Source organism: Salvelinus namaycush, chromosome 24 (assembly GCF_016432855.1).
Source record: "Salvelinus namaycush isolate Seneca chromosome 24, SaNama_1.0, whole genome shotgun sequence".
Lineage (NCBI taxonomy): Eukaryota > Metazoa > Chordata > Actinopteri > Salmoniformes > Salmonidae > Salvelinus > Salvelinus namaycush.
In genome coordinates this window covers 11096366-11117165 of record NC_052330.1, presented here as the reverse complement: position 1 = coordinate 11117165, position 20800 = coordinate 11096366, and the positions used below count along the sequence as shown (strand labels likewise).

The following is a 20800-nucleotide window of genomic DNA, read 5'->3' as shown; positions in this document are numbered from 1 at the left end:
TTGTATTAGAGAGCCTGTTGCATCAATACCCACTCCTCAATGAGACAAACAGGCAGATTAAAAAAAAGATGCTGTGGGTTTGTTGTTTGGCAAGGCTCCAGCCAAACGTCTCCCACTGATGAGTATTTCAAGATGAATTAAAAGCAGTTTACCACAACACCCACATCCTGCTGTGGACAAACACTGGCGCCATTTGTTGAGGCAGAGGAGTGATAGATCTTGATATGGCCTTTAAACAACAGGCAATAATGCCACTGACACCAATCCCCCAGATGACTCATTCCCTTCTGCAGGAGAGAAGAAAAGTGGGAGCTGGTTGACAAGTGTTGGTAGGATGAAAGTAAATTGGGTGGTGTTACTTGGTTTTGTAAGTGAGAGGGAATGTTTGTCTCAATGCCAAATACCAAGGTTTTATGCTAAAATAACTGATACACTGCAGAGCGGGCATACTACAGCTAGGGCTGGAAGGCACACTTGTCTGATTTAAGCAGTGCTCTTAAATGTGAGTTGAAATTTCAAAATGCAGGTCTTTAGGGAGAGTTTAGCACAGGCTGATAATGTGTGCATCGAATATATTCAGTCATGTGTTCGTAGGTGTGAGAACAGGGTAGAGGTTTGAGAGCTAGTAGGACCATTTCTGGGATGGATTTTGTCAACGTTTTATTCTCTCTTCATTCGTTCTAGCTTAAGGATGTGTGCACGCACACTTCTCTCTTAGTACCAACTCGAATTATCCTCTGCTTGATGACTCAAATGACCCGGGGTTTCACAATTACTTTTTGTATACCGGAGTTTGGATTGCTAGCACTGGAAAGGGCACAGAAAACCCCGACCCCTAATAGCCCTTTCTTCCGTCACTTGATTGTAGAATTAATGGCATGCAAAAGCTGAATGCATGTTGGCTCAGTTTTACTCTCTGTGTACTCTTGTTCTGCTCAGAATTAATAGCCTTCCCGAGATGCCGGAAAGAGGCAGAATAAATAATTGTGTTGCAAAATGTTAAGCAAAGCTTTTAACTTAACTGAGAACATTACCAAAGCAACACTAGCTCAATGCTTTTTCCACTCTAGAATGATAGATGATTCTTTAAAACAAATGTCGTAATAGGCTTATTAATGAAAGTAAAATACACATTGCATTAAATTAGAATCTCAATCTCCTGTAGGCAATGCAGCCTTTTTAAAGAGTTGGGAAGTGGTAGCGTAGAGAAGTCACAGAGGGGAGGTTTTTCACCCTTTTAGGCATTGTTCCATGCCAACGAACACATTTTAGCTTGATTAGAATATTGTGGAGCGCTGGGTGTTTGACCTACGTTGTTAAATCACTGCCAGACTGACTGAGGTGTAATCGTGCTTAAGCTTGAGCACGTAATTGCACTGACTCCGTTATGGCTGGGGAAGGCATCGGTAGTAGCTGAACACCTACAACAGAAAATCCATTGTAGATATACTCAAAACGTACTCAACTATCTAGCATTTCTATATCAAATATTTCAATATGAATGTCACCTCAATATTAATGTTGTCCCCTTTCCACATAAACACCTGATCTACAGTACAGTAGTACCTATATATACGGTATTTCACCCCTCCCCCCTCTCCTTTCTGCCAGCAGGACAGTGACCTGATCATGACCTTCAACATGTCCATGCACCGCTCCTGGTGGATGGAGAACGGTCCAGGCTGCAGGGTGACCCCGGTCACCCCCCCTCCGTCCTGGGCCCCGGAGGACCACCGCTACATCAGCATCGCAGGTTGTCTGCTGGAGTACCAGTATGTGGAGGTGGCCCACAGCTCCCTGCAGATCCTTCTGGCTGTAAGTATAGTAGCCCTCTGTAAGTATCGTAGACCTCTGTAAGTATAGTAGGCCACTGTAAATATATTAGGCCTCTGTAAGTATAGTAGACCTCTGTAAGTATAGTAGACCTCTGTAAGTATAGTAGACCCCTGTAGGTATAGTAGACCTCTGTAAGTATAGTAGACCTCTGTAAGTATAGTAGACCTCTGTAAGTATAGTAGACCTCTGTAGGTATAGTAGAGGTATAGTAGACCTCTGTAGGTAAAGTAGGCCTCTGTAAGTATAGTAGACCTCTGTAAGTATAGTAGACCTTTGTAAGTATAGTAGACCTCTGTAGGTACAGTAGGCCTCTGTAAGTATAGTAGACCTCTGTAGGTATAGTAGAGGTATAGTAGACCTCTGTAGGTAAAGTAGGCCTCTGTAAGTATAGTAGACCTCTGTAAGTATAGTAGACCTATGTAAGTATAGTAGACCTCTGTAGGTATAGTAGACCTCTGTAGGTATAGTAGAGGTATAGTAGACCTCTGTAGGTAAAGTAGGCCTCTGTAAGTATAGTAGACCTCTGTAAGTATAGTAGACCTCTGTAAGTATAGTAGGCCTCTGTAAGTATAGTATACCTCTGTAGGTATAGTAGGCCTCTGTAAGTATAGTAGACCTCTGTAAGTATAGTAGGCCTCTGTAAGTATAGTAGGCATCTGTACATATAGTAGACCTCTGTAAGTATAGTAGACCTCTGTAAGTATATTAGGCCACCAGAACAGCTTCAATGTGCCTTGGCATAGATTCTACAAGTTTCTGGAACTCTATTGGAGGGATGCGACACGATTCTTCCACGAGAAGTTCCATCGTTTGGTGTTTTGTTGATGGTGGTGTAAAACGCTGCGCGGCTCTAGAATCTCCCATAAGTGTTCAATTGGGTTGAGATCTGGTGACTGAGACGCACACACACTCCCTTTAAACCCCTATGCTCATTTGAGACCCCTCTTTCAAAGTTACTGAGATCTCTTCTTCTAACCATGGTAGCCAAAATAATGGGCAACTGGGCATTTTTATACATGACCCTAAGCATGATGGGATGTTAATTGCTTAATTAACTCAGAAACCACACCTGTGAGAAAGAACCTGCTTTCAAAATACTTAGTATCCCTCATTTACTCAAGTGTTTCCTTCATTTTGGCAGTTACCCGTATGTAGACCTAGTCTGGCTGCTAGTCTACCCGCTACACTCCCTCTCATCTCAGCAGGGGAACGGGATGGAGCCTAGGCTCTGGGCATGTGGGACTCTTTTTGTTGGAGTTGGAAGACTGTACACTGACCTTGTTTCACATGAAGAGGCTTTTATATTTGGGCTATGATGATGATACCCCGGTGAACCACGATATTTTGCACAGACATTTTCATATTGTTTTCAGTTTAGTGAGGCTGTCTGTCTGTGATATGAGGTAATGGATGAAGAAGTTAATCGTATGCCTGTGCACAGTCATCAATGCTGAGACATGCCAATGAGATGTGAAACACACATTATTTTGTCTCGTATTACTAGCTGCCTACTACTGTAGTGACTAATGGCCTTGCAGCAATATTATAAGGCAGACAATTGTCAACGGGAAAAACAACTCTTCATCTTTCTAAAAGTGCAGGCTTAGGCCTGGCAGCAGCTTTTAGTGGCTTGGCAGTGGGCCATCCCAGAGGGTGGCAGAGGAAACGCAATTCCCTTATTGACGATTGGTTTTCCCTCCATTCTCCTCCAGAGTGTGTGTGTGCGTGTGCGTGTGTGTGGCGTCAATATCCATGTGTGTGTGTGTGTGTTTTCTGTGTGTGAGCTTATGTAGTGTGTGTGTGTGTGTGTGTGTGTGTGTGTGTGTGTGTGTGTGTGTGTGTGTGTGTGTGTGTGTGTGTGTGTGTGTGTGTGTGTGTGTGTGTGTGTGTGTGTGTGTGTGTGTGTGTGTGTGTGTGTGTGTGTGTGTGTGTGTAGAGGAAACTGTCCCCAGTGTATCTTTCTTTCCGTCTCTCGCTCCCGCCACTTGTAATTATAGTCCTCAGGTTCTCAGTGTGAGCAGGAGATTCCCACAACGCACCAGGATATTTCACAATGACTTAATGTGTGGAGTGTAATTATGGGAATGTTGATGTAACCAAGCAGGGTGTTGTTGCTGTGTCAATGATCATGTCGAGGGTTCCACATAGATAGATCCCAGGAGAACACATTCTCTCCAGCCAGTGTGTGAAAGACAACCACCCGATACTTTACCTGCCTGGAGTTAGAACTATCCATTAACTCTGTCAGACACTGTGCAACCTATTTTGGATTCGATTTCAGGGCTACTTCTCAGGTTTATACGCATCTCAATGTATTTTACTCTGCACATTGGAAACGTTTCAGTCATAAACCGAACACTTACATGGTTTTTGATTGAAAACAATCGTGAGATGGTGGATGATCATTGTTCCCTTTAGCGCATTGTATGATCTGTCTACTGTAGGGACTATTGCACTCACATCAAACAAGGTTTGTGCATCGAGTCTACAGTATATTCCATCACACGTTCAGCGAGTCTCTCTTGCAGTACAGTAGAATAGATACATAAACACAATTCCAAACACCAGTGAGATATATGCTTAGAGCCTGTCAGATATTATGTAGAAAATGATTGGAATTATTGCAAGTTCAACAACGCTTAGTCTCCTAAACACAGGAGCTGGTTCAGTAGCATGGTGTCAAGAGAATGTTGGGTGCCAGGATCAATATGACAATGATTGAATTAAGTTCTCCCTGAAACATCGAAGGGGACTAGACGGGTGTCGGTGTCAGCAAAACCTTTGAGCTGCATGACTGGGGGGGGGGGGGGGAGGGGATTTAGAGGGCTTCTTCATTACTACACAGCCTGCATGGAGCCCAATAATAATACAATGGTTTGATACTTCTTTCTGATATTTAGGTGCCATCTTTTAATGTTGCCGACATCACTTTTGCAAAGACTAGAAACAAGTTTCTGTGAGGATAAAATGAGAATCGCTGCACCTTTTCTTTTCAAAGGCTAAAATATGCTTGGAGAGAGACCAAATCCATTAAAAGTTTTATGTCAAAGCGAATGTCCAAAGTCTGTTATGTACTGTTATAACCTGTAAAACCTGGGCCTGAGTGGTTCAGAGCACTAGCTTCTGTAGTGGAGGCATTTGGGAAGTGGTGTGTCATGCTTTGTCATTATGACTGATGGCTGTGAGCCAAAGTCTACAGCCATTCAATCTGCAGACCTGGCCACAGTGTCCAGTATCTACTGGACATTATACAAACCATGGAGCTAGAAACAATACCACAGCATTACACATTCCGGTATTCCCATAATATCCGTGCCATGCTGCCATAATACATTTTTATTGTAAGCTTTCGGCTGCTGTTGTCTTTGCGTAGCTTTTTACTAGCTTAGTGGAAAGCATTGGGCTGAATCTAGAATCAATTTGCTAAATTACCTCCGATACTCCATTCAAGCGGAGTACCCTCTGTAAGCGGCTTTGCGTTGCACTGGAAGTCTTAGCGACGGACATCATAATTGGGCTAAGAAACATTCAGAGGCACAATTGCATCCCAAACACACTTTCCTATCTCAGACGTTCGACGTGGATGGAAGACTGTTTAATTGTGTCTGGCAGCACGAGCCAACAATGTCAATTTTCCCCAGCACCTCTTTAATGGATAATGAATGGCTTTTGTTTCCTCACATGAGAATCTCAGGGAAAGAAATGACTGGTTCATTATCTTTCCCCCAAAATGAATGAGTGGCTCTTTGATCTGTTAACTGCGCAGACAACCGCCCTCTCTCTTCTCCTCCTCTCCTATTCTCTCCTTCCCCCTCTGCCAGACAAGAACACAATTGATCCACAACTTTTGGTTGTCCCTCTTCTTTCATTGAAGTACAGTCATTTGATAGGGTACAAAGTACCCAAGTAACAATTTCTTATCTCTTATGTATTAATGAAAATAACCTGGGAGGTTAATCTAATTCAGTAATATCTATGAAAATGGGCCGCAGTGAAAGAGCCTCCTTGTGTGAACCACAATGACGACAATAAAGAGATAATTATAAGGATTACAGAGGAAGCATTTTCCCTGTCATCCACGCACCCACCAACTTCTTTTTTAGGCAGCTTCCTTGGCTCCGACAGAAGACGTTCCCTAAGTCTCACTGTTATTCTGCTGCTCTCTTTTCTGGCGTCAGAGCAACAGAGCAGCACCTTCTGTTAATGAGGTTTCTCTCAAAGCGGAGAATTGATGTAGGGGCCTCATCCGTTCATTTACAACCAGCCCAGACAGTAGTATGGCTGTACGCGTCATTACGCCATAAGGAAGCCTCCGTCTCAAAGTAATTAAATAGTGCGTCGTACTAAGAAGCCTGCCTTGGATGGGACTGAGGAAGGGTTGAAATCACTGGAGGATCTTTCGATGTTACTCCTCCCCTCTCCTCCAGTCCTCCCTGTCTTTGTTGTCTGAGTGAAGCTGTCTTTGTTTTGCTGTCCACATCAGACAGGCAGGCAAGTAGCTACGGTAGATAAATAAGATGTTAATTGGCGCAGTGACCCTTTACCAAAGTAGTGTAATAAAGATAGCCCAAGCAGTTTGCAGTGGGGTCACCGTGACACTGTCAACATGAGACTGTTGGGCTAGGTGGCACTTAGCTGAGGGACCATATGGTATTTTCAGCTCTAGGGTTGTGAGGTTCGGCCCGAAACTGTGATGTCTCACTGTTCTTTTGCCACATCCCATCTGCAATTACACTCTGTTCCCACCACCATAGGATGTCATTATCTATGGAGAATGTGTTAATTTTCTGAGCTAGTCGGTGGGAAAAATATCAGTTAAGACATTCTTGATTGGGTTCCTTGTGAGGTAAATTCATCTCGGCAGCACAGTGGTGCACCATGCTGTGGTAGGTAAGGTTGCTCTGGGAGTGTAATCACAGCTCTGTGTGGGAGTTGAACCACTGATTATGGTTAACACGCTAGGTGATTAACGTCCTCCGTCTCACCTTCAGCACCGTACCGTGGCGAGGTCCAGCCATGTTGCTTTGCAACATCGTCTGCTGCATGAACCTATTAGTGTGACGCAACACTAGATGAGAAGAGCCACAGCGCACTCTCCCATAGTGGAAAATAAAACTCACACCTACTGTTACTGTACAGAAGCCATCGCAGTTAACCATAAAAATGTACAGTACACTGACATATACTGTGTAGGTCTCATGCCATCCAACCTCTTTTTCACTGGTGTTGCTACTGTGATGATTTTTTTTGTCTATAAGAATGGCTGCTTGTCAGTTATTATCTGCAGTCAACCTCTGGGAGATGACGAATGCAGCCAGGAAGACGTTGATATGTTGCCAGGCAGATTTCTCTGTTCTTCCTTCACACTGGAAGAGAGCAGAGGAGAGTACAGTGGCGTCAGGGCCAGGCAGTGCACAGAGCCACAGAGCAGAGATACAGCACACGCCACCACGGTCCAGGGGAGAGCCTGGGGGACAGGGGGGACAGGGGGGGGGGACACAGAGAGAGGCGGCCATTTCGTATGGCTGGATAAGCGGCTAAATGAGCTGTGTCCGGTACACAGTAGCATGGCTGACGCCTCAGAGCCCCGGGGCCAGATTCTCTAAGAACAGCCAGCCAGTCGACCCGAGGAGAGCCATGAATCAGAAGAGCTTCCACGTTCACTCTAACATAACTGTTTGATGAGGAATGATGAAGGTATGACTAACTGTTCTATTCAAAGCATGTGCACAGACTGTGTTTGGACAAGGACAGGGTTTAATGCGAAAGTAATTGAAGTAACCCTGATATGAACTGTCAGAGTCAGTGCCAGTGCTACTGTATTGCTGCTACTAAAAGTTGCACATTTATATGCAGTAAAGTCACAGCTCTATGGAGTCGTAAGGGGACTCGGTCTGTAGAAAGGAGCCAACTTTGCCATTGACGGGTGCCTCCGATGACAGGTGCCATAGGGCTGCAGTATATGTAGCAGGCTGAACTCCTGGCTAGCACCACTTACTGTCAAACCTTAGCTTTACAATTGTGTCCAGGCCCCCCATATCCAGCAAGACATCTCATAGACTCACACACACACACACACACACACACACACACACACACACACACACACACACACACACACACACACACACACACACACACACACACACTGGGAGGAATAATGTTTTCTTACTGGAGGAGACAGCTGTTGGAGTCCACAGCCCCTCCACTCCTCCATCACATCCTCCAGCCTGTACAGACACACAACAGGCATCCTGTGCCCAAGGCCAGAATACACTTTAATAAATGAGACTATTAACACCGCTATGGTGATGTGCTTATGAGAATATTTTCAATGACACTTGTAATGAATCACACCTTGTTTAATTACATGGTGCCCTCTGAAGGTACTATTGCTTTTTCTTTGGTTAGGGATTCCGTGTGGGTCTTTGAATGTGAGTGTAATTGTTTAGAGAAGAGCTATGGCCCGGGTCCATTAGCTAGAAGATTAAAGGGATGCACGGCATAACCGTAAGTTTCCTATTTTCACCTATCACTCAGGCACTGTGAAAAGCCCCTTTGTGTAGTATTTGCTTGGTTAATGGTGAAGCTCTTCCTGATATTATTTACCCTTCTCTGAATTTAGCCTCTTGACGAAGTGGGAGAATTATCATAAACCCTGAGTGTTTAAACAATGTTATCTCTGCTTTTGCTGCTGTGATCTATTATGGGAGTAGTGGGAATACCTTGTGTGTTTTAGTCGCCATATGATCCCACCATTTTCATTTCCATTTATCTTCCTGTTGTTTGGCATTTCTGTCATGATGGGATGAAAATTGCTCTCTCTCCCTGTCTGTCTTCAGACATTCATTTCTATTTTCTACCTGAACCTCTCTGTCACGGATCCCTCTGGAACTGTGTCATTATGCACATCTGGTCCCCATTCCCACTGATTGTAATTGTTTAAGTGTGCCCTTTGGTTTCCATTGGGCTGTCGATTATTGTTACAATGTCCGTTGGTCCTGTGAGTACCTGTGCTGTGTTGTTTTGGCTGTCGTGCCACTTGTATTGTGCAGATGATTACAGGTTTGTGCGCTTGTGTTATTTATTCGAGGTACTCCTCGCTCTTGTTTGGGTTTCAACCCTGTGTTTTGTATACGTGTTTGTTTGGTCTTCGTTCCCGTGCCTTTACGTGGCACGCTGTAATTTGGGTAAATAAAAATCCTATTACGCATTCCTGCACCTGTCTCCCGATCCCTTTATACCAACGTGACAGAATAATGGGCCATTAAGGGAGAGAGCGGGAATGGCCCGTCCAATGAAGCTGTGACTGATCCGTCCGGGCGCCGCAACTTCAGCAGCTGCAACTGGCCCGTCTGACGCCGCCACAACCGGTCCGTCCGACGCAACTGGTCCGTCCGACGACGACGCAACTTGGGCAGCTGCATCGGGTCCAGATCGACCCCGCACTGCGTTCCTGTGATCATCCTTGGGGGGGGGGGGGTACTGTCACGGATCCCTCCGGAACTGTCATTATGCACACCTGGTCCCTATTCCCATTGATTAGTAATTGTATAAGTGTGCCCTTTGTTCACCATTGTCTTGTCGATTATTGTTACAATGTCCGTTGGTCGTGTGAGTACCTGTACTGTGTTTTGGCTTTCTTGCCATTTGTATTGTGCAGATGATTACAGTTTTCGTCCCGTGTGGAATCACTGTGTGCGTGTATGTTACGGGTCTCGCCCTGGTGCATTTACTCGAGGTACTCCTCGCTCTTTTGTTTTGGGTTTCAACCCTGTGTTTTGTATACGTATTTGTTTGGTCTTCGTCCCCATGCCTTTACATGGCACGCTGTAATTTGGGTCAATAAAAACCCCTATTACGCATTCCTGCGCCTGTCTCCCGATCCCTTTATACCAACGTGACACTCTCCAACTGCCTTCAATGTTCATTTCAATGGCTATTGTTCAAAGAAGATAACAGACTGGAAAGATGCGTATCTTTAGAGAAATCACTATTGAAGACCCGGTGACTGGGCTCTCTGGGAAATATAAAGCAAACACTAAGCCAATTTGGTCAGAAGTAATTTTAAGAGGATTGGAGGAGGTATCAGTTATGGCGGAGGAATCTGCTCCTCTGATGCACCAACGAAGGAAAAAACACTTTGCTTTTCCTCATCCAAGTCTTTCAATGTCGAATTAAACAAAAAAGCAAAGTCCACATTGATAGATGAATCCAATTCATTAAGCTAGGATAGGTGCTTCGCTCCAATTTCCGCCTCTTTCGACAATCAATTTTTCTTCGCCAAAGACTACACGTGTTTCACGCCTGTGCATGTATAGAAAGACATTTTTTTAGCTATCAGTTCTGTGAATAGTGAATGCCTTAGCCCCTGTAATAAAATTGATCAGTATTGACAGTGGCCAACACCTTGAGGGAAGTGAATCAATTGGCCTCATTAAATGTTAGGCCCTAAAGGCACACGGAGACCATGGCCGCACGGAATTGCGATCTTAGACTAATTGTTGTGTTGAAACAGAGTCATGCTTGGCAAATCATTCACGAGACATCTGTCAGTCTGGCTCACAACGTTATCACAGAGGCTTCAGTATCAATCTCAGGCCCCTTTCCCCATGTCTGTCTCTCTTCTTATTCGAAGCCTGTTTCTCTGTGTGTCTCTTCGTTCTCCACTCTCTGTGAGATGGGCTTGTTGTTGTGGCTGAATGAGTAACGGCGTGGGCCTGTGTTGAGTGACAGGGGAGCTGATATTGTCGGGATCTCTGAAGTGTCGGAGCATCTCATCTGATAAGCCAGAGAGCGAGAGCGAGAGCGAGATCAACGGCGAGGGAGGGCGAAAGCGGGCGCCTATTTTTCAAATGTCAGAAACGACATGGGACGCCGCTTGATGCGAGCCTGTGAGCTGCGAGCACAGTGTTTCATTCAGCTGCTTTAATTGCGGGAGCCTTTTGCTCCCAACGCCGACGACGCCCCATATCACAGAGCTGGAGATGATCAGTCTCCCTCCACACCACTGAGGTGATTGTTACCAGTGGGACAAAAAGGGCGAGCTAGCACTGCACTGATGCGGCTGGGGCTGTCATTTGAATAAATGGTGGCTTCAACCCCCCCCCCCCACACAGACAAGATGACATTGTCTGAAATGTATAGAAACACTGGTCTTAAAGACCTCAACTGCCATCCAATTTTTCAATCTCAAAGTTTTGTCCGTGGTAAAGCGTTGTAGTGACACACTGACACTGTGTTAGTAGCAGCCTACAGCCTCGGTCACGACACAACATTGTCAGAGTAATAAGAAATAGCTGTCTATCATTGTGACATGTAGGATACACTGTAGAGACGTTCAGCTCAGCCTCGTACGTCTTGACAAGGGCCAGATTATTTGTAAGCTCTCCGCTGTCACAATAGGTATATATTGTGTTTGGCTAAAGAGCAAACAGCCTCGGTGTATGAAAAATGGCGACGACAGTGTGCTGACACATGTTCATAATGTGTTGAATTATGTTGAGATATTCGACTAGTGTTAAGACGGCATTTGACCCTGCCTCTGTCACACACTTCCTGTGTTATCCCTCCAGTGCCTAATACAAGTCCTGCTCTCTCTTCGATCTCCTCTCTTCCCACCCTTCTATCCTCTCTTCCCACTGTGTTGATCTTTAAATCCCGTTGTGTGTCACAGCGTTTGTCAGGATGGCACCTTTCACTTCACTCCGTTATGCCTCGTCAGGGAAAGAAAATATCTCTGACGTGTTATAAAATGGCCATTACTCACTCCTTGAGGGCTTTGGGAGGTCACAAAACCAATTATCAGGAAGTCACGCAGGCCGTACACCAAGTGACTTATGACCTCCCAATTTTTCACCATGACCCTCATATTTAGGAGAAAAGATGGGACATCTATAAATAAAATCTATCAAGCTTCACATGGGTGCATCAGACTTTTACAATTAGAAATATACTGATAGTCAGGCGTATATTGAGCATCCCCGACTACCTTGCAAAGGATTTGTTTGCGTTCCCCTCTTTGCATAGAGGTCAAAACTATCATCAGCTTTACCATCTTCTTGGCAGACCGATATTAGCTGGCTTGCCATTAATTTGGAGAGTTGACGCTTAGAATAGAAAACAAGCCTCTACTCAAGGCTCTCAGGGCTCAGTACATTACAAAGGCTAGGTCGGCTTGGTATTCAAACAGTATTTTGTTCTAGATCAATGGGGAGATGTCTGAATGCATTATAGTAAACAAAGAGCAATTATGCTCCTAGCTCAGAGTTGGCTTTTACAGCAAGCAATCAATCCCTGGACAATGGATATGGGAGCTAAGGGCCACATAATGAATGATTATCAAGTGAAGGAAAGTATCTCTGCAAAGCCAATAAGGTTAGCCAATAAGACCAGAACCAATTAAGCAGAGTTGTCTATGTTGAGATGCTTTGCCTGAGGTAAAACACATCAGCTAACCCACCTTGGGTCACTTCCATCAATTTAATACTGTAGTTGTGTGTGGGTATGTGTGGAAGCAGCATCAATATAGATAGAAGGATATGGAATGTACCTTTAATGGTCTACTCGAGACCCATACCTGTAACCCTGACCGGTGACAGTGAGAACAAATAGTCCTTTCCTGTGTGGGTAGTGTACCAAGCAGTGCAAACCCAGTAAAGGTCATTCCACCTTAACCTTCTGTCAGTCAACATGCATGCAACAACCATGTCACGTAACCAGCCTATTGAACAGAGTCGAAGGGTTCTCGTTTCAATCTTGACTCTTTGTCAACAGGAGTGCACAGCAAATAGAAATATGCGATAATGGAAGCGATTTCTCAATTCCATCCTATCTGGCCATGGTATGTTAGCCTGGCTGGTGGGACTTTAAACATGTCTCTCTGAAGTATAAAGGAAATGGGAAACTGTAAGAGGGAAATAATGGTCAAACACTTCACAACCATCTCTGTGTGTTTGAGGAGAGAAGAGAGTGGGAGGGAAGCACCACCCATGTGTTTATTGTGCTGTAACATTGCTATGTCAAAAAGTGACTCATTCTCCTCTATGGTTAAGTGCCTTCTCAATTGTGAAAGTGGAAAATTGGGTCTGATGAATGTCGTTGAAGAATCACAGTATTCTCACAGGAAAAGAAGACTTCTGTCTCATTTCTGATCATTTGGTACCACTGGGACAATGCAACAGCTATCCTGGAGTAAAAGAGCTCTCTCAGTACAATGCATTGATTTATCTCTTTGGATTCCCTAGAAATATCAGGGTAGCCATACAGGGCATATAATATTGTTAAAGATCATTATCAATGATTTCTTTAGGGAATGACTTAATAAATGTGACCTTTCAGTAGAGTTGATGTGTTTAAACCACCTACTCTTTCAACATTCAGTGATTCTGCTAAATGTGCATATTTCATAATTACATTACCAGGTTTGGGCAAGAGATTCAGACTAATGTTGAATAATCCTTCATATTCATGTATTTTTTATCTAGCGGCTTAAAATTGATTGCCTGTTGCTTAGTCATTTTACTTTCATTTGCATTATGTTAGTTTTCCAGAGTTTCGCATTCGGCTTATGATTTGTCTGGGGTACAGGGCAAGATACATTTTCTGCCACATAGAGCTATGTGTACTTACCGTCAGGCTTCATTGAGAGTAAAAAGGTGAATATTTTAGGGCTCCTGGAACATATGCACTGTGACAGATTGATCTGGTTTGATGGAATCTCTCCTTACTTTGTGTGTGAGATATCTTCTTACTTAAAATATGTCATGTTTCAATTTCTCAAAACTCTTTCAGGCAAGTTTCTTTTCTATTCATCCTGTCATCCTCTTTCTGGCAAACTGCGGCCAAATATTCAAGAAGTAAACTCGTTTGAGAGCATTAATGATTCAGCAAGAAAATTAGTCTAATTTATTGGAGAGGTTTGCCATTTTTAGCATCCTCATTAGAATTTTCACTTTTTCAATTACAAGCGTTTGATTATTGAACCACTCGTATTGATTACAAAATGCATTTCTAATCACACAAATTAGGAAAGGAGTATGTCTGTTTCCCAAATGGCACAATATTCCCTATAGTCCATTACTTTTGATCAGGGGCTGGTCAAAAGTAGTGCACTATATATGGAATAGGATGCTCTCCTCCTTCATTTTGTACAATGATTTGCGCTACAGCCTATAGTATATAAATCTTTCCTTTGACCACTTTTCCTCCACTCCTCTTACAAAATGATGCCCACCAGCCGAAGACTCAATAGAGAAGTCAATGAGCTTGGCCCTTGGCCATGATTAAGGAAGTAAACGGTTAATTTAGCTACCTAACAAGACCAACGTCAATGTGGAACTCACACAGCACAAGCTCAGGAGGTCTTTGCTGTGGAGCCTCTCCTTCTTCTGCAGGGAGACTAATTCAGATGAAGAGCCCGGTAGGTCGCCCAAGGAGGATTAGAATGAAGAGAACTGAATTGCTTTCTGCTCTAAGGTTGGCAGATTATTGAAGACACAGAAGTTTATTTTAATTACACCGAAAGAATGGTCCCAGCTCACAGCTGAATGTCTGAAAGTTCTATCTACATTAAATGGAACCTAATGAATTCTTCGATATCTTATTTTTTTAAGGATTCAAAAATTCACTGTCAAACAATGATACACTGATGTATCAATATATAGAAAGTTACACCAGGAGACATTCACTAATGAGTGTAGTCTTACATTAGAATAACAGTAGAATTATTGGGTTATTTTTTTTACTTAACTAGGCAAGTCAGTTAAGAACAAATTCTTATTTACAACGACAGCCTACCAGGAACAGTGGGTTAACTGCCTTGTTCAGTGGCAGAAGGACAGATTTTTATCTTGTCAGCTCGGGGATTTGATCCAGCAACCGTTCGGGTTACTGGCCCAACGCTCTAACCACTAGGCTACCTGCCGCCTCTTTCTTACTGCATACTGTGCAGATTAAACTGTCTTTGATGGTTGTGAATGTGTGAGGGGTGATGCTTTGCCATCATTGAATTATCATGAATCCTGAATACATTGCTCAGGGCCCATTTTCCAAATGTTCTCTAGTCTTTTCTTCTCGGTATGGGGTTAAATACTAGGGAAACATTTCAGCGAGGCTTTCACTTGTCCTCAACCTGCCTGTGCAGTATTACCCACAGTGTATGCAGTACCTCATTTAGAGTGATGCATCAGCTTGCCATCCACAGCATCTACCCCCAACCGCTCTGATATGTGGCCAACAGAAAGCACCATTTTATAGGAACTGCTGAAATGCCATTTGGCTTTATTGTGATGAGTAATAAAACACACATTGAACCTTTAGCGTACTCTGTAAATGCCCCAAAATATATACAATCAGCATTTCCCTGAGCCAGGTCTGGTTTTACAAGGGTCTGTATGCCAGCAGTTGTCCTATTTAAAAGGTTTAATGGAGTCAATGTACTTAGATGTTTGCCCTTGATGTGTTGTAGCTTGCTTCCATTTCCTGGGGATACAACCCCAGTAAAAAGCTAAGGTTCCACTGAAAGTCTGTTTGCTGGTGAAAGCCGTGAGATGTGGCTGCAAATAACCAGTTGTTGGCATGGTACGCAGCTCTGCCCCGTCTATAAACGTTAAGGAGCAAAGTCACCCGCAGCGAGCCAAGGAACACAGGAGGATGGAGTCAAGGACATGTGAATTACCTTTTGCACAAAGTGAGCCGCTCACAGTTTGAAATGGGAGTCTACACTGAGACAGAAATAGGTTGAGTGATGCCACATCAGCACCTGAAAATGGATTAAACTACAGGATTGTGTCCACTTTTTATGAGGAAATAGGTTAGCTGGGAAACGTCCTCCACATCAATAATTGTATGAAGGACCTTTGAAGTTATGTTTTCCCTGCCGATCTCTAACATGGTTGGGTGAAGTAAAATATCTGATTATAATACTATAGATAGTCAAATGTGAGGTGTTGGAAGTGAGATGCAGGGGTAGGTGAAAAGCCAATATCCAGGATTGCAACACATGCAGTAGCATGCTCACATCTGTAGACTTTGTATAGCAGTGGAAGCTGCTGAGGGGAGGAAAAAATTGTTGGAAAAATTGTCCAACAATTGTTTACAGACAATTTTACTTTTTAATTTTACAATTTACAGACAAAAATTACTTGTGTCATGCACAAAGTAGATGTCCTACCTGACTTGCCAAAACTATAGATTGTTAACAAGAAATTTGTGGAGTGGTTGAAAAATGACTTTTAATGACTCCAACCTAAGTGTATGTAAACTTCCGACTTCAACTGTGTATACAACTGTATATATACAATTTTTCCAACAATTTTTTACAGACAGATTATTTCACTTATAATTCACTGTATCACAATTCCAGTGGGTCAGAAGTTTACAAACACTAAGTTGACTGTGCCTTTAAACAGCTTGGAAAATTCCAGAAAATTATGTCATGGCTTTAGAAGCTTCTGATAGGCCAATTGACATAATTTGAGTCAATTGGAGGTGTACCTGTGGATGTATTTCAAGGCCTACCTTCAAACTCAGTGCCTCTTTGCTTGACATCATGGGGAAATCAAAAGATATCAGCCAAGACCTTAGAAAAACAATTGTAGACCTCCACAAGTCTAATTCATCCTTGGGAGCAATTTCCATACGCCTGAAGGTACCACGTTCATTTGTACAAACAATAGTACGCAGGTATAAACACCATGGGACCACGTAGCCGTCATACCGCTCAGGAAGGAGACGCCTTCTGTCTCCTAGAGATGAACGTACTTTGGTGTGAAAAGTGCAAATCAATCACAGAACAACAGCAAAAAGGACCTTGTGAAGATGCTGGAGGAAACAGGTACAAAAGTATCTATATCCACAGTAAAACGAGTCCTATATCGACATAACCTGAAAGGCCGCTCAGCAAGGAAGAAGCCACTGCTCCAAAACCGCCATTAAAAAAGTCAGACTACGGTTTGCAATTGCACATGGGGACAAAGATCGTACTTTTTTGAGAAATGTCCTCTGGTCTGATGAAACAAAAACAGCACTGTTTGGCCATAATGACCATCATTATGTTTGGAGGAAAAAGGGGGATGCTTGCAAGCCGAAGAACACCATCCCAACCGTGACGCACAGGGGTGGCAGCATCATGTTGTGGATGTGCTTTGCTGCAGGAGGGACTGGTGCACTTCACAAAATAGATGGCATCATGAGGTAGGAAAATTATGTGGATATATTGAAGCAACATCTCAAGACATCAGTCAGGAAGTTAAAGCTTGGTCGCAAATGGGTCTTCCAAATGGACAATGACCTCAAGCATACTTCCAAAGTTGTGGCAAAATGGCTTAAGGACAACAAAGTCAAGGTATTAGAGTGGCCATCACAAAGCCCTGACCTCAATCCCATAGAAAATGTGTGGGCAGAACTGAATAAGTGTGTGCGAACAAGGAGGCCTACAAACCTGACTCAGTTACACCAGCTCTGTCAGGAAGAATGGGCCAAAATTCACCCGACTTATTGTGGGAAGCTTGTGGAAGGCTACCCGAAACGTTTGACCCAAGTTAAACAATTTAAAGGCAATGCTACCAAATATTAATTGAGTTGTTAACTTCTGACCCACTGGGAATGTGATGAAAGAAATAAAAGCTGAATTAAATCATTCTCTCTACTATTATTCTGACATTTCACATTCTTAAAATAATGTGGTGATCCTAACTGACCTAAGACTGGGAATTTGTCCTAGGATTAAATGTCAGAATTGTGAAAAACTGAGTTGGAATGTATTTGGCTAAGGTGTATGTAAACTTCTGACTTCAACTGTGGATTGATGCTTCTAATTGTGCATGTTATAAACAAACAAAAAGATTATGATTAAAGATTGTACTCTGTGGCTGGATTTATGTATTTTTTTCCAGTGCTACATTAATTTGGCAGACCTAACTTGATTGACCCTCTTTCTACAAGGCCTGGTCTATGAGAGGCCTAATCATCTATGTATGCATATTTTGTTGACGCCTAGGCTATAGAGATGCATTCAGGTAATGAACTCATTTTTAGCATCAACATTTTCATTTGATTACAATTATTTATTGTCAGTCATTCTTGAATGTATTAGGCTATACAAATAAGTCGATTAATGTTTGGATATGAATATTACATTCTATTATACATCCTATGTGAATAATGTTCATTAATATTAATTTGTGTATTTATAATAATAATCTGAAAATCAGTCTAAAATTGAATATTTCGCCTGTTGTTCGTGTCCATATAGCCTAGGACAATGTGGTAAAGTACTGTTATTCCTTATTCCTTTTTTATTTATTGTTTCGCTCACTTGCCTCACTTTTTGGGGGGGAAAATCCGTTAAACAGTGAATCAATTTTGTCTGGCCTTATCTAGTTTCCAAAATGCAATAGCCATAGTAGGAATTTGTTTTCTAACAACCAAAATGAAACCCTTTTTAAAAAATATATTTCTAATGCTGGAGAATGTTTCTAGTCAATTTCTCCCTGGCTGAATTGGTGCATTCAGAATGAATGGGACTGTTTTGAAACCACTCTCCTACTACAGTACATTGCATTGTCATGCCTGTTGAATTTCACAAGTGCTGCACATATATTGAAAGTGTCCTCTGCCTCAGCACTCCTTGACCTTTGAGCAGTGATGTGCATGTGATCCATGTGTGCAACAGCACCCTCCAACTATAATAAGGCCAACATGCGATCGCTATCGCACCCGTGCAAAACATGCCACTTATTCAGTGTTGTGGCTATCAGCTGCACAACATAGGAGACTATTCATTTATAAGGCTCCTGATTCAATCAGCCTTTGAACAGTAATGCAATCAGTCATATTCAAAGTCAACTGGACAAAGCTGCTTTTTGAAAGTGATGGTTATGAAGCTATGTAGTAGAGATGTGTGTCTGACTCCCACCCAGACAATAGAGAATGGCGGTGTTGTGTGTCTTTGTTTATTCTGAGGAGACGCGGCTTCATAATACTTGCGGTGAGATCAATCATGCTCCCAGACTTATTCTCAATTATTAATGGTTTCCTCAGTAACTCTGCATGTATTATTCAGATGTATAGAATCTAATTTTAACCTACCATCGGGAGTCATCGTCACAGTGGTATTTCCTACGGAGTAGAACGGTTTGTGTATAAAGGAGCCTTTATCATAAGAATACCCTCCTCTATTTACAGGAGACAAATTAGGTTTACGCCCTGTGACACGGTTCAAAACGAGATGCCATTGAGTAATCAGAGGAGCTTTGTGTGTGTGTGTGTGTGTGTGTGTGTGTGTGTGTGTGTGTGTCTTGTGTTTCTGTCTGATAATAACGCCCATGCGACAAACAAAAAACAGCTCCTTTGTCTCACCTTCTCAGTGCCCCTAATGGGTAAAGTGTGCAGTGTATTGTGTGAGTGGCGGGGCCCGGATCGTGTGTGGCATGTGTCCTTCACATCAGGGCACAGTATTATGCAAATGGCCCAGTCTGGAGATGTATTGCATCTGTGTGAGTGTTGGCCTGTGCTCCCAGCCAGCTACAGAGATAGAGGAGGGGGAGAGGGGGAGGAAGCCAGCTACAGAGACAGAGCAGGGGGAGAGGGGGAGGAAGCCAGCTACAGAGACAGAGCAGGGGGAGAGGGGGAGGAAGCCAGCTACAGAGACAGAGCAGGGGGAGGAAGCCAGCTACAGAGACAGAGCAGGGGGAGGAAGCCAGCTACAGAGACAGAGGAGGGGGAGAGGGGGAGGAAGCCAGCTACAGAGACAGAGGAGGGGGAGGAAGCCAGCTACAGAGACAGAGCAGGGGGCGCGGGGGAGGAAGCCAGCTACAGAGACAGAGCAGGGGGAGGAAGCCAGCTACAGAGACAGAGCAGGGGGAGAGAGGGAGGAAGGGAGCGCCACATTATTTAGAGTAAATGAGGGCAAGACCTTGAAATATTCCTGGAATTTTAAATCTGTGGTTTTACAACTGTGTCTGTTTATCGGGCAGGGCGGGGTAGAAATGAAATACAAAATAGCTTACTGTGTCTTTATGCATTTAGTTAAATTATCTGATTAAACGATAAACACAGATTATTTAAAAAAGCAATTTTGGCTAAACTCTCCATCATGGTAGGGGCCACTATGATGAAGCTCAATGCACACACTGTTGGTTGCATGCCAGCATGACCCTTAGACTCCAGACAGCGCCTGAATATGAGGATGGCACACCCATTATCCACATGGGTATCGATAGTGCTGTCTCGTGCATGGCCTCCTGTCTAACTGAATCCTCTGTTACATTGAGAATGTCCATTCCTCTCCACTTACACGCTGACCTCAGTCTGACCCCGAGCATCTGTATCGCGCAATCCAATCAGAGACCTCCAATAGCTGGTCTATGAAATTACAGGCCTAAGGAAGAGCGGGGAAAGAGAGTAATATGGTTGTGTTGTTCGGAGTTGTATTAGTGCCTAGAGCAGGGATATGTACTATACTACTGTGTTGTACTTTGGATAAGCCTTCAATTACATTTCCTATGTTCGCCTGGCTTTCTATTGTTACACTTAATCCACTTAATCATTATATTAGGTGACTCATTTTAAATACAGACTTAAGAACCGCCAAACCCACATTATTAGCCCCCGACCATTTAAAAAAAAAAATAATTGTGGAATGTCTCTTAAACCATGTTTTTCCATTGACGATGCAAGGTTTCTTTTTTCTCTCTTTTTCTGTTGTCGTCTCTCTTCCTCTCTATATGACCCATTTCCTAGAGCAGAGTGATGCATTATATGCTGTACTAACACCTGTTCCCTCAGCACAGATAGCGTTAGATGTTATTAGATTAGATGCTAACACCTGTTTCCTCAACACAGAATGTTTTCCACTTGGAGATGCTCTTCTGATCTCTATCTTGTTCCCATTTTGTATCACCGGTGGCTCATATTTTCCCACCAATATTCTTTTGTAGCTCTCTGCAGCTCTTGAAGGCAT

At 43.2% G+C, this 20800-nt stretch overlaps 1 protein-coding gene across 2 annotated transcripts in view; it reads left to right on the top strand.

Annotated features, from left to right (window-relative positions):
• Nucleotides 1-20800, top strand: part of nkain2 (sodium/potassium transporting ATPase interacting 2) — a 170328-nt gene that overhangs the window by 136602 nt on the left and 12926 nt on the right. The window contains exon 4 of one of the 2 annotated variants that reach the window (XM_038962860.1): nt 1615-1815. The exons of the other annotated variant lie outside the window; for it this stretch is intronic. Within the exon in view, the coding sequence (XP_038818788.1) occupies nt 1615-1815 (201 nt within the window). The remainder of the gene's footprint in view (nt 1-1614; nt 1816-20800) is intronic. 2 annotated transcript variants of the gene reach the window in all.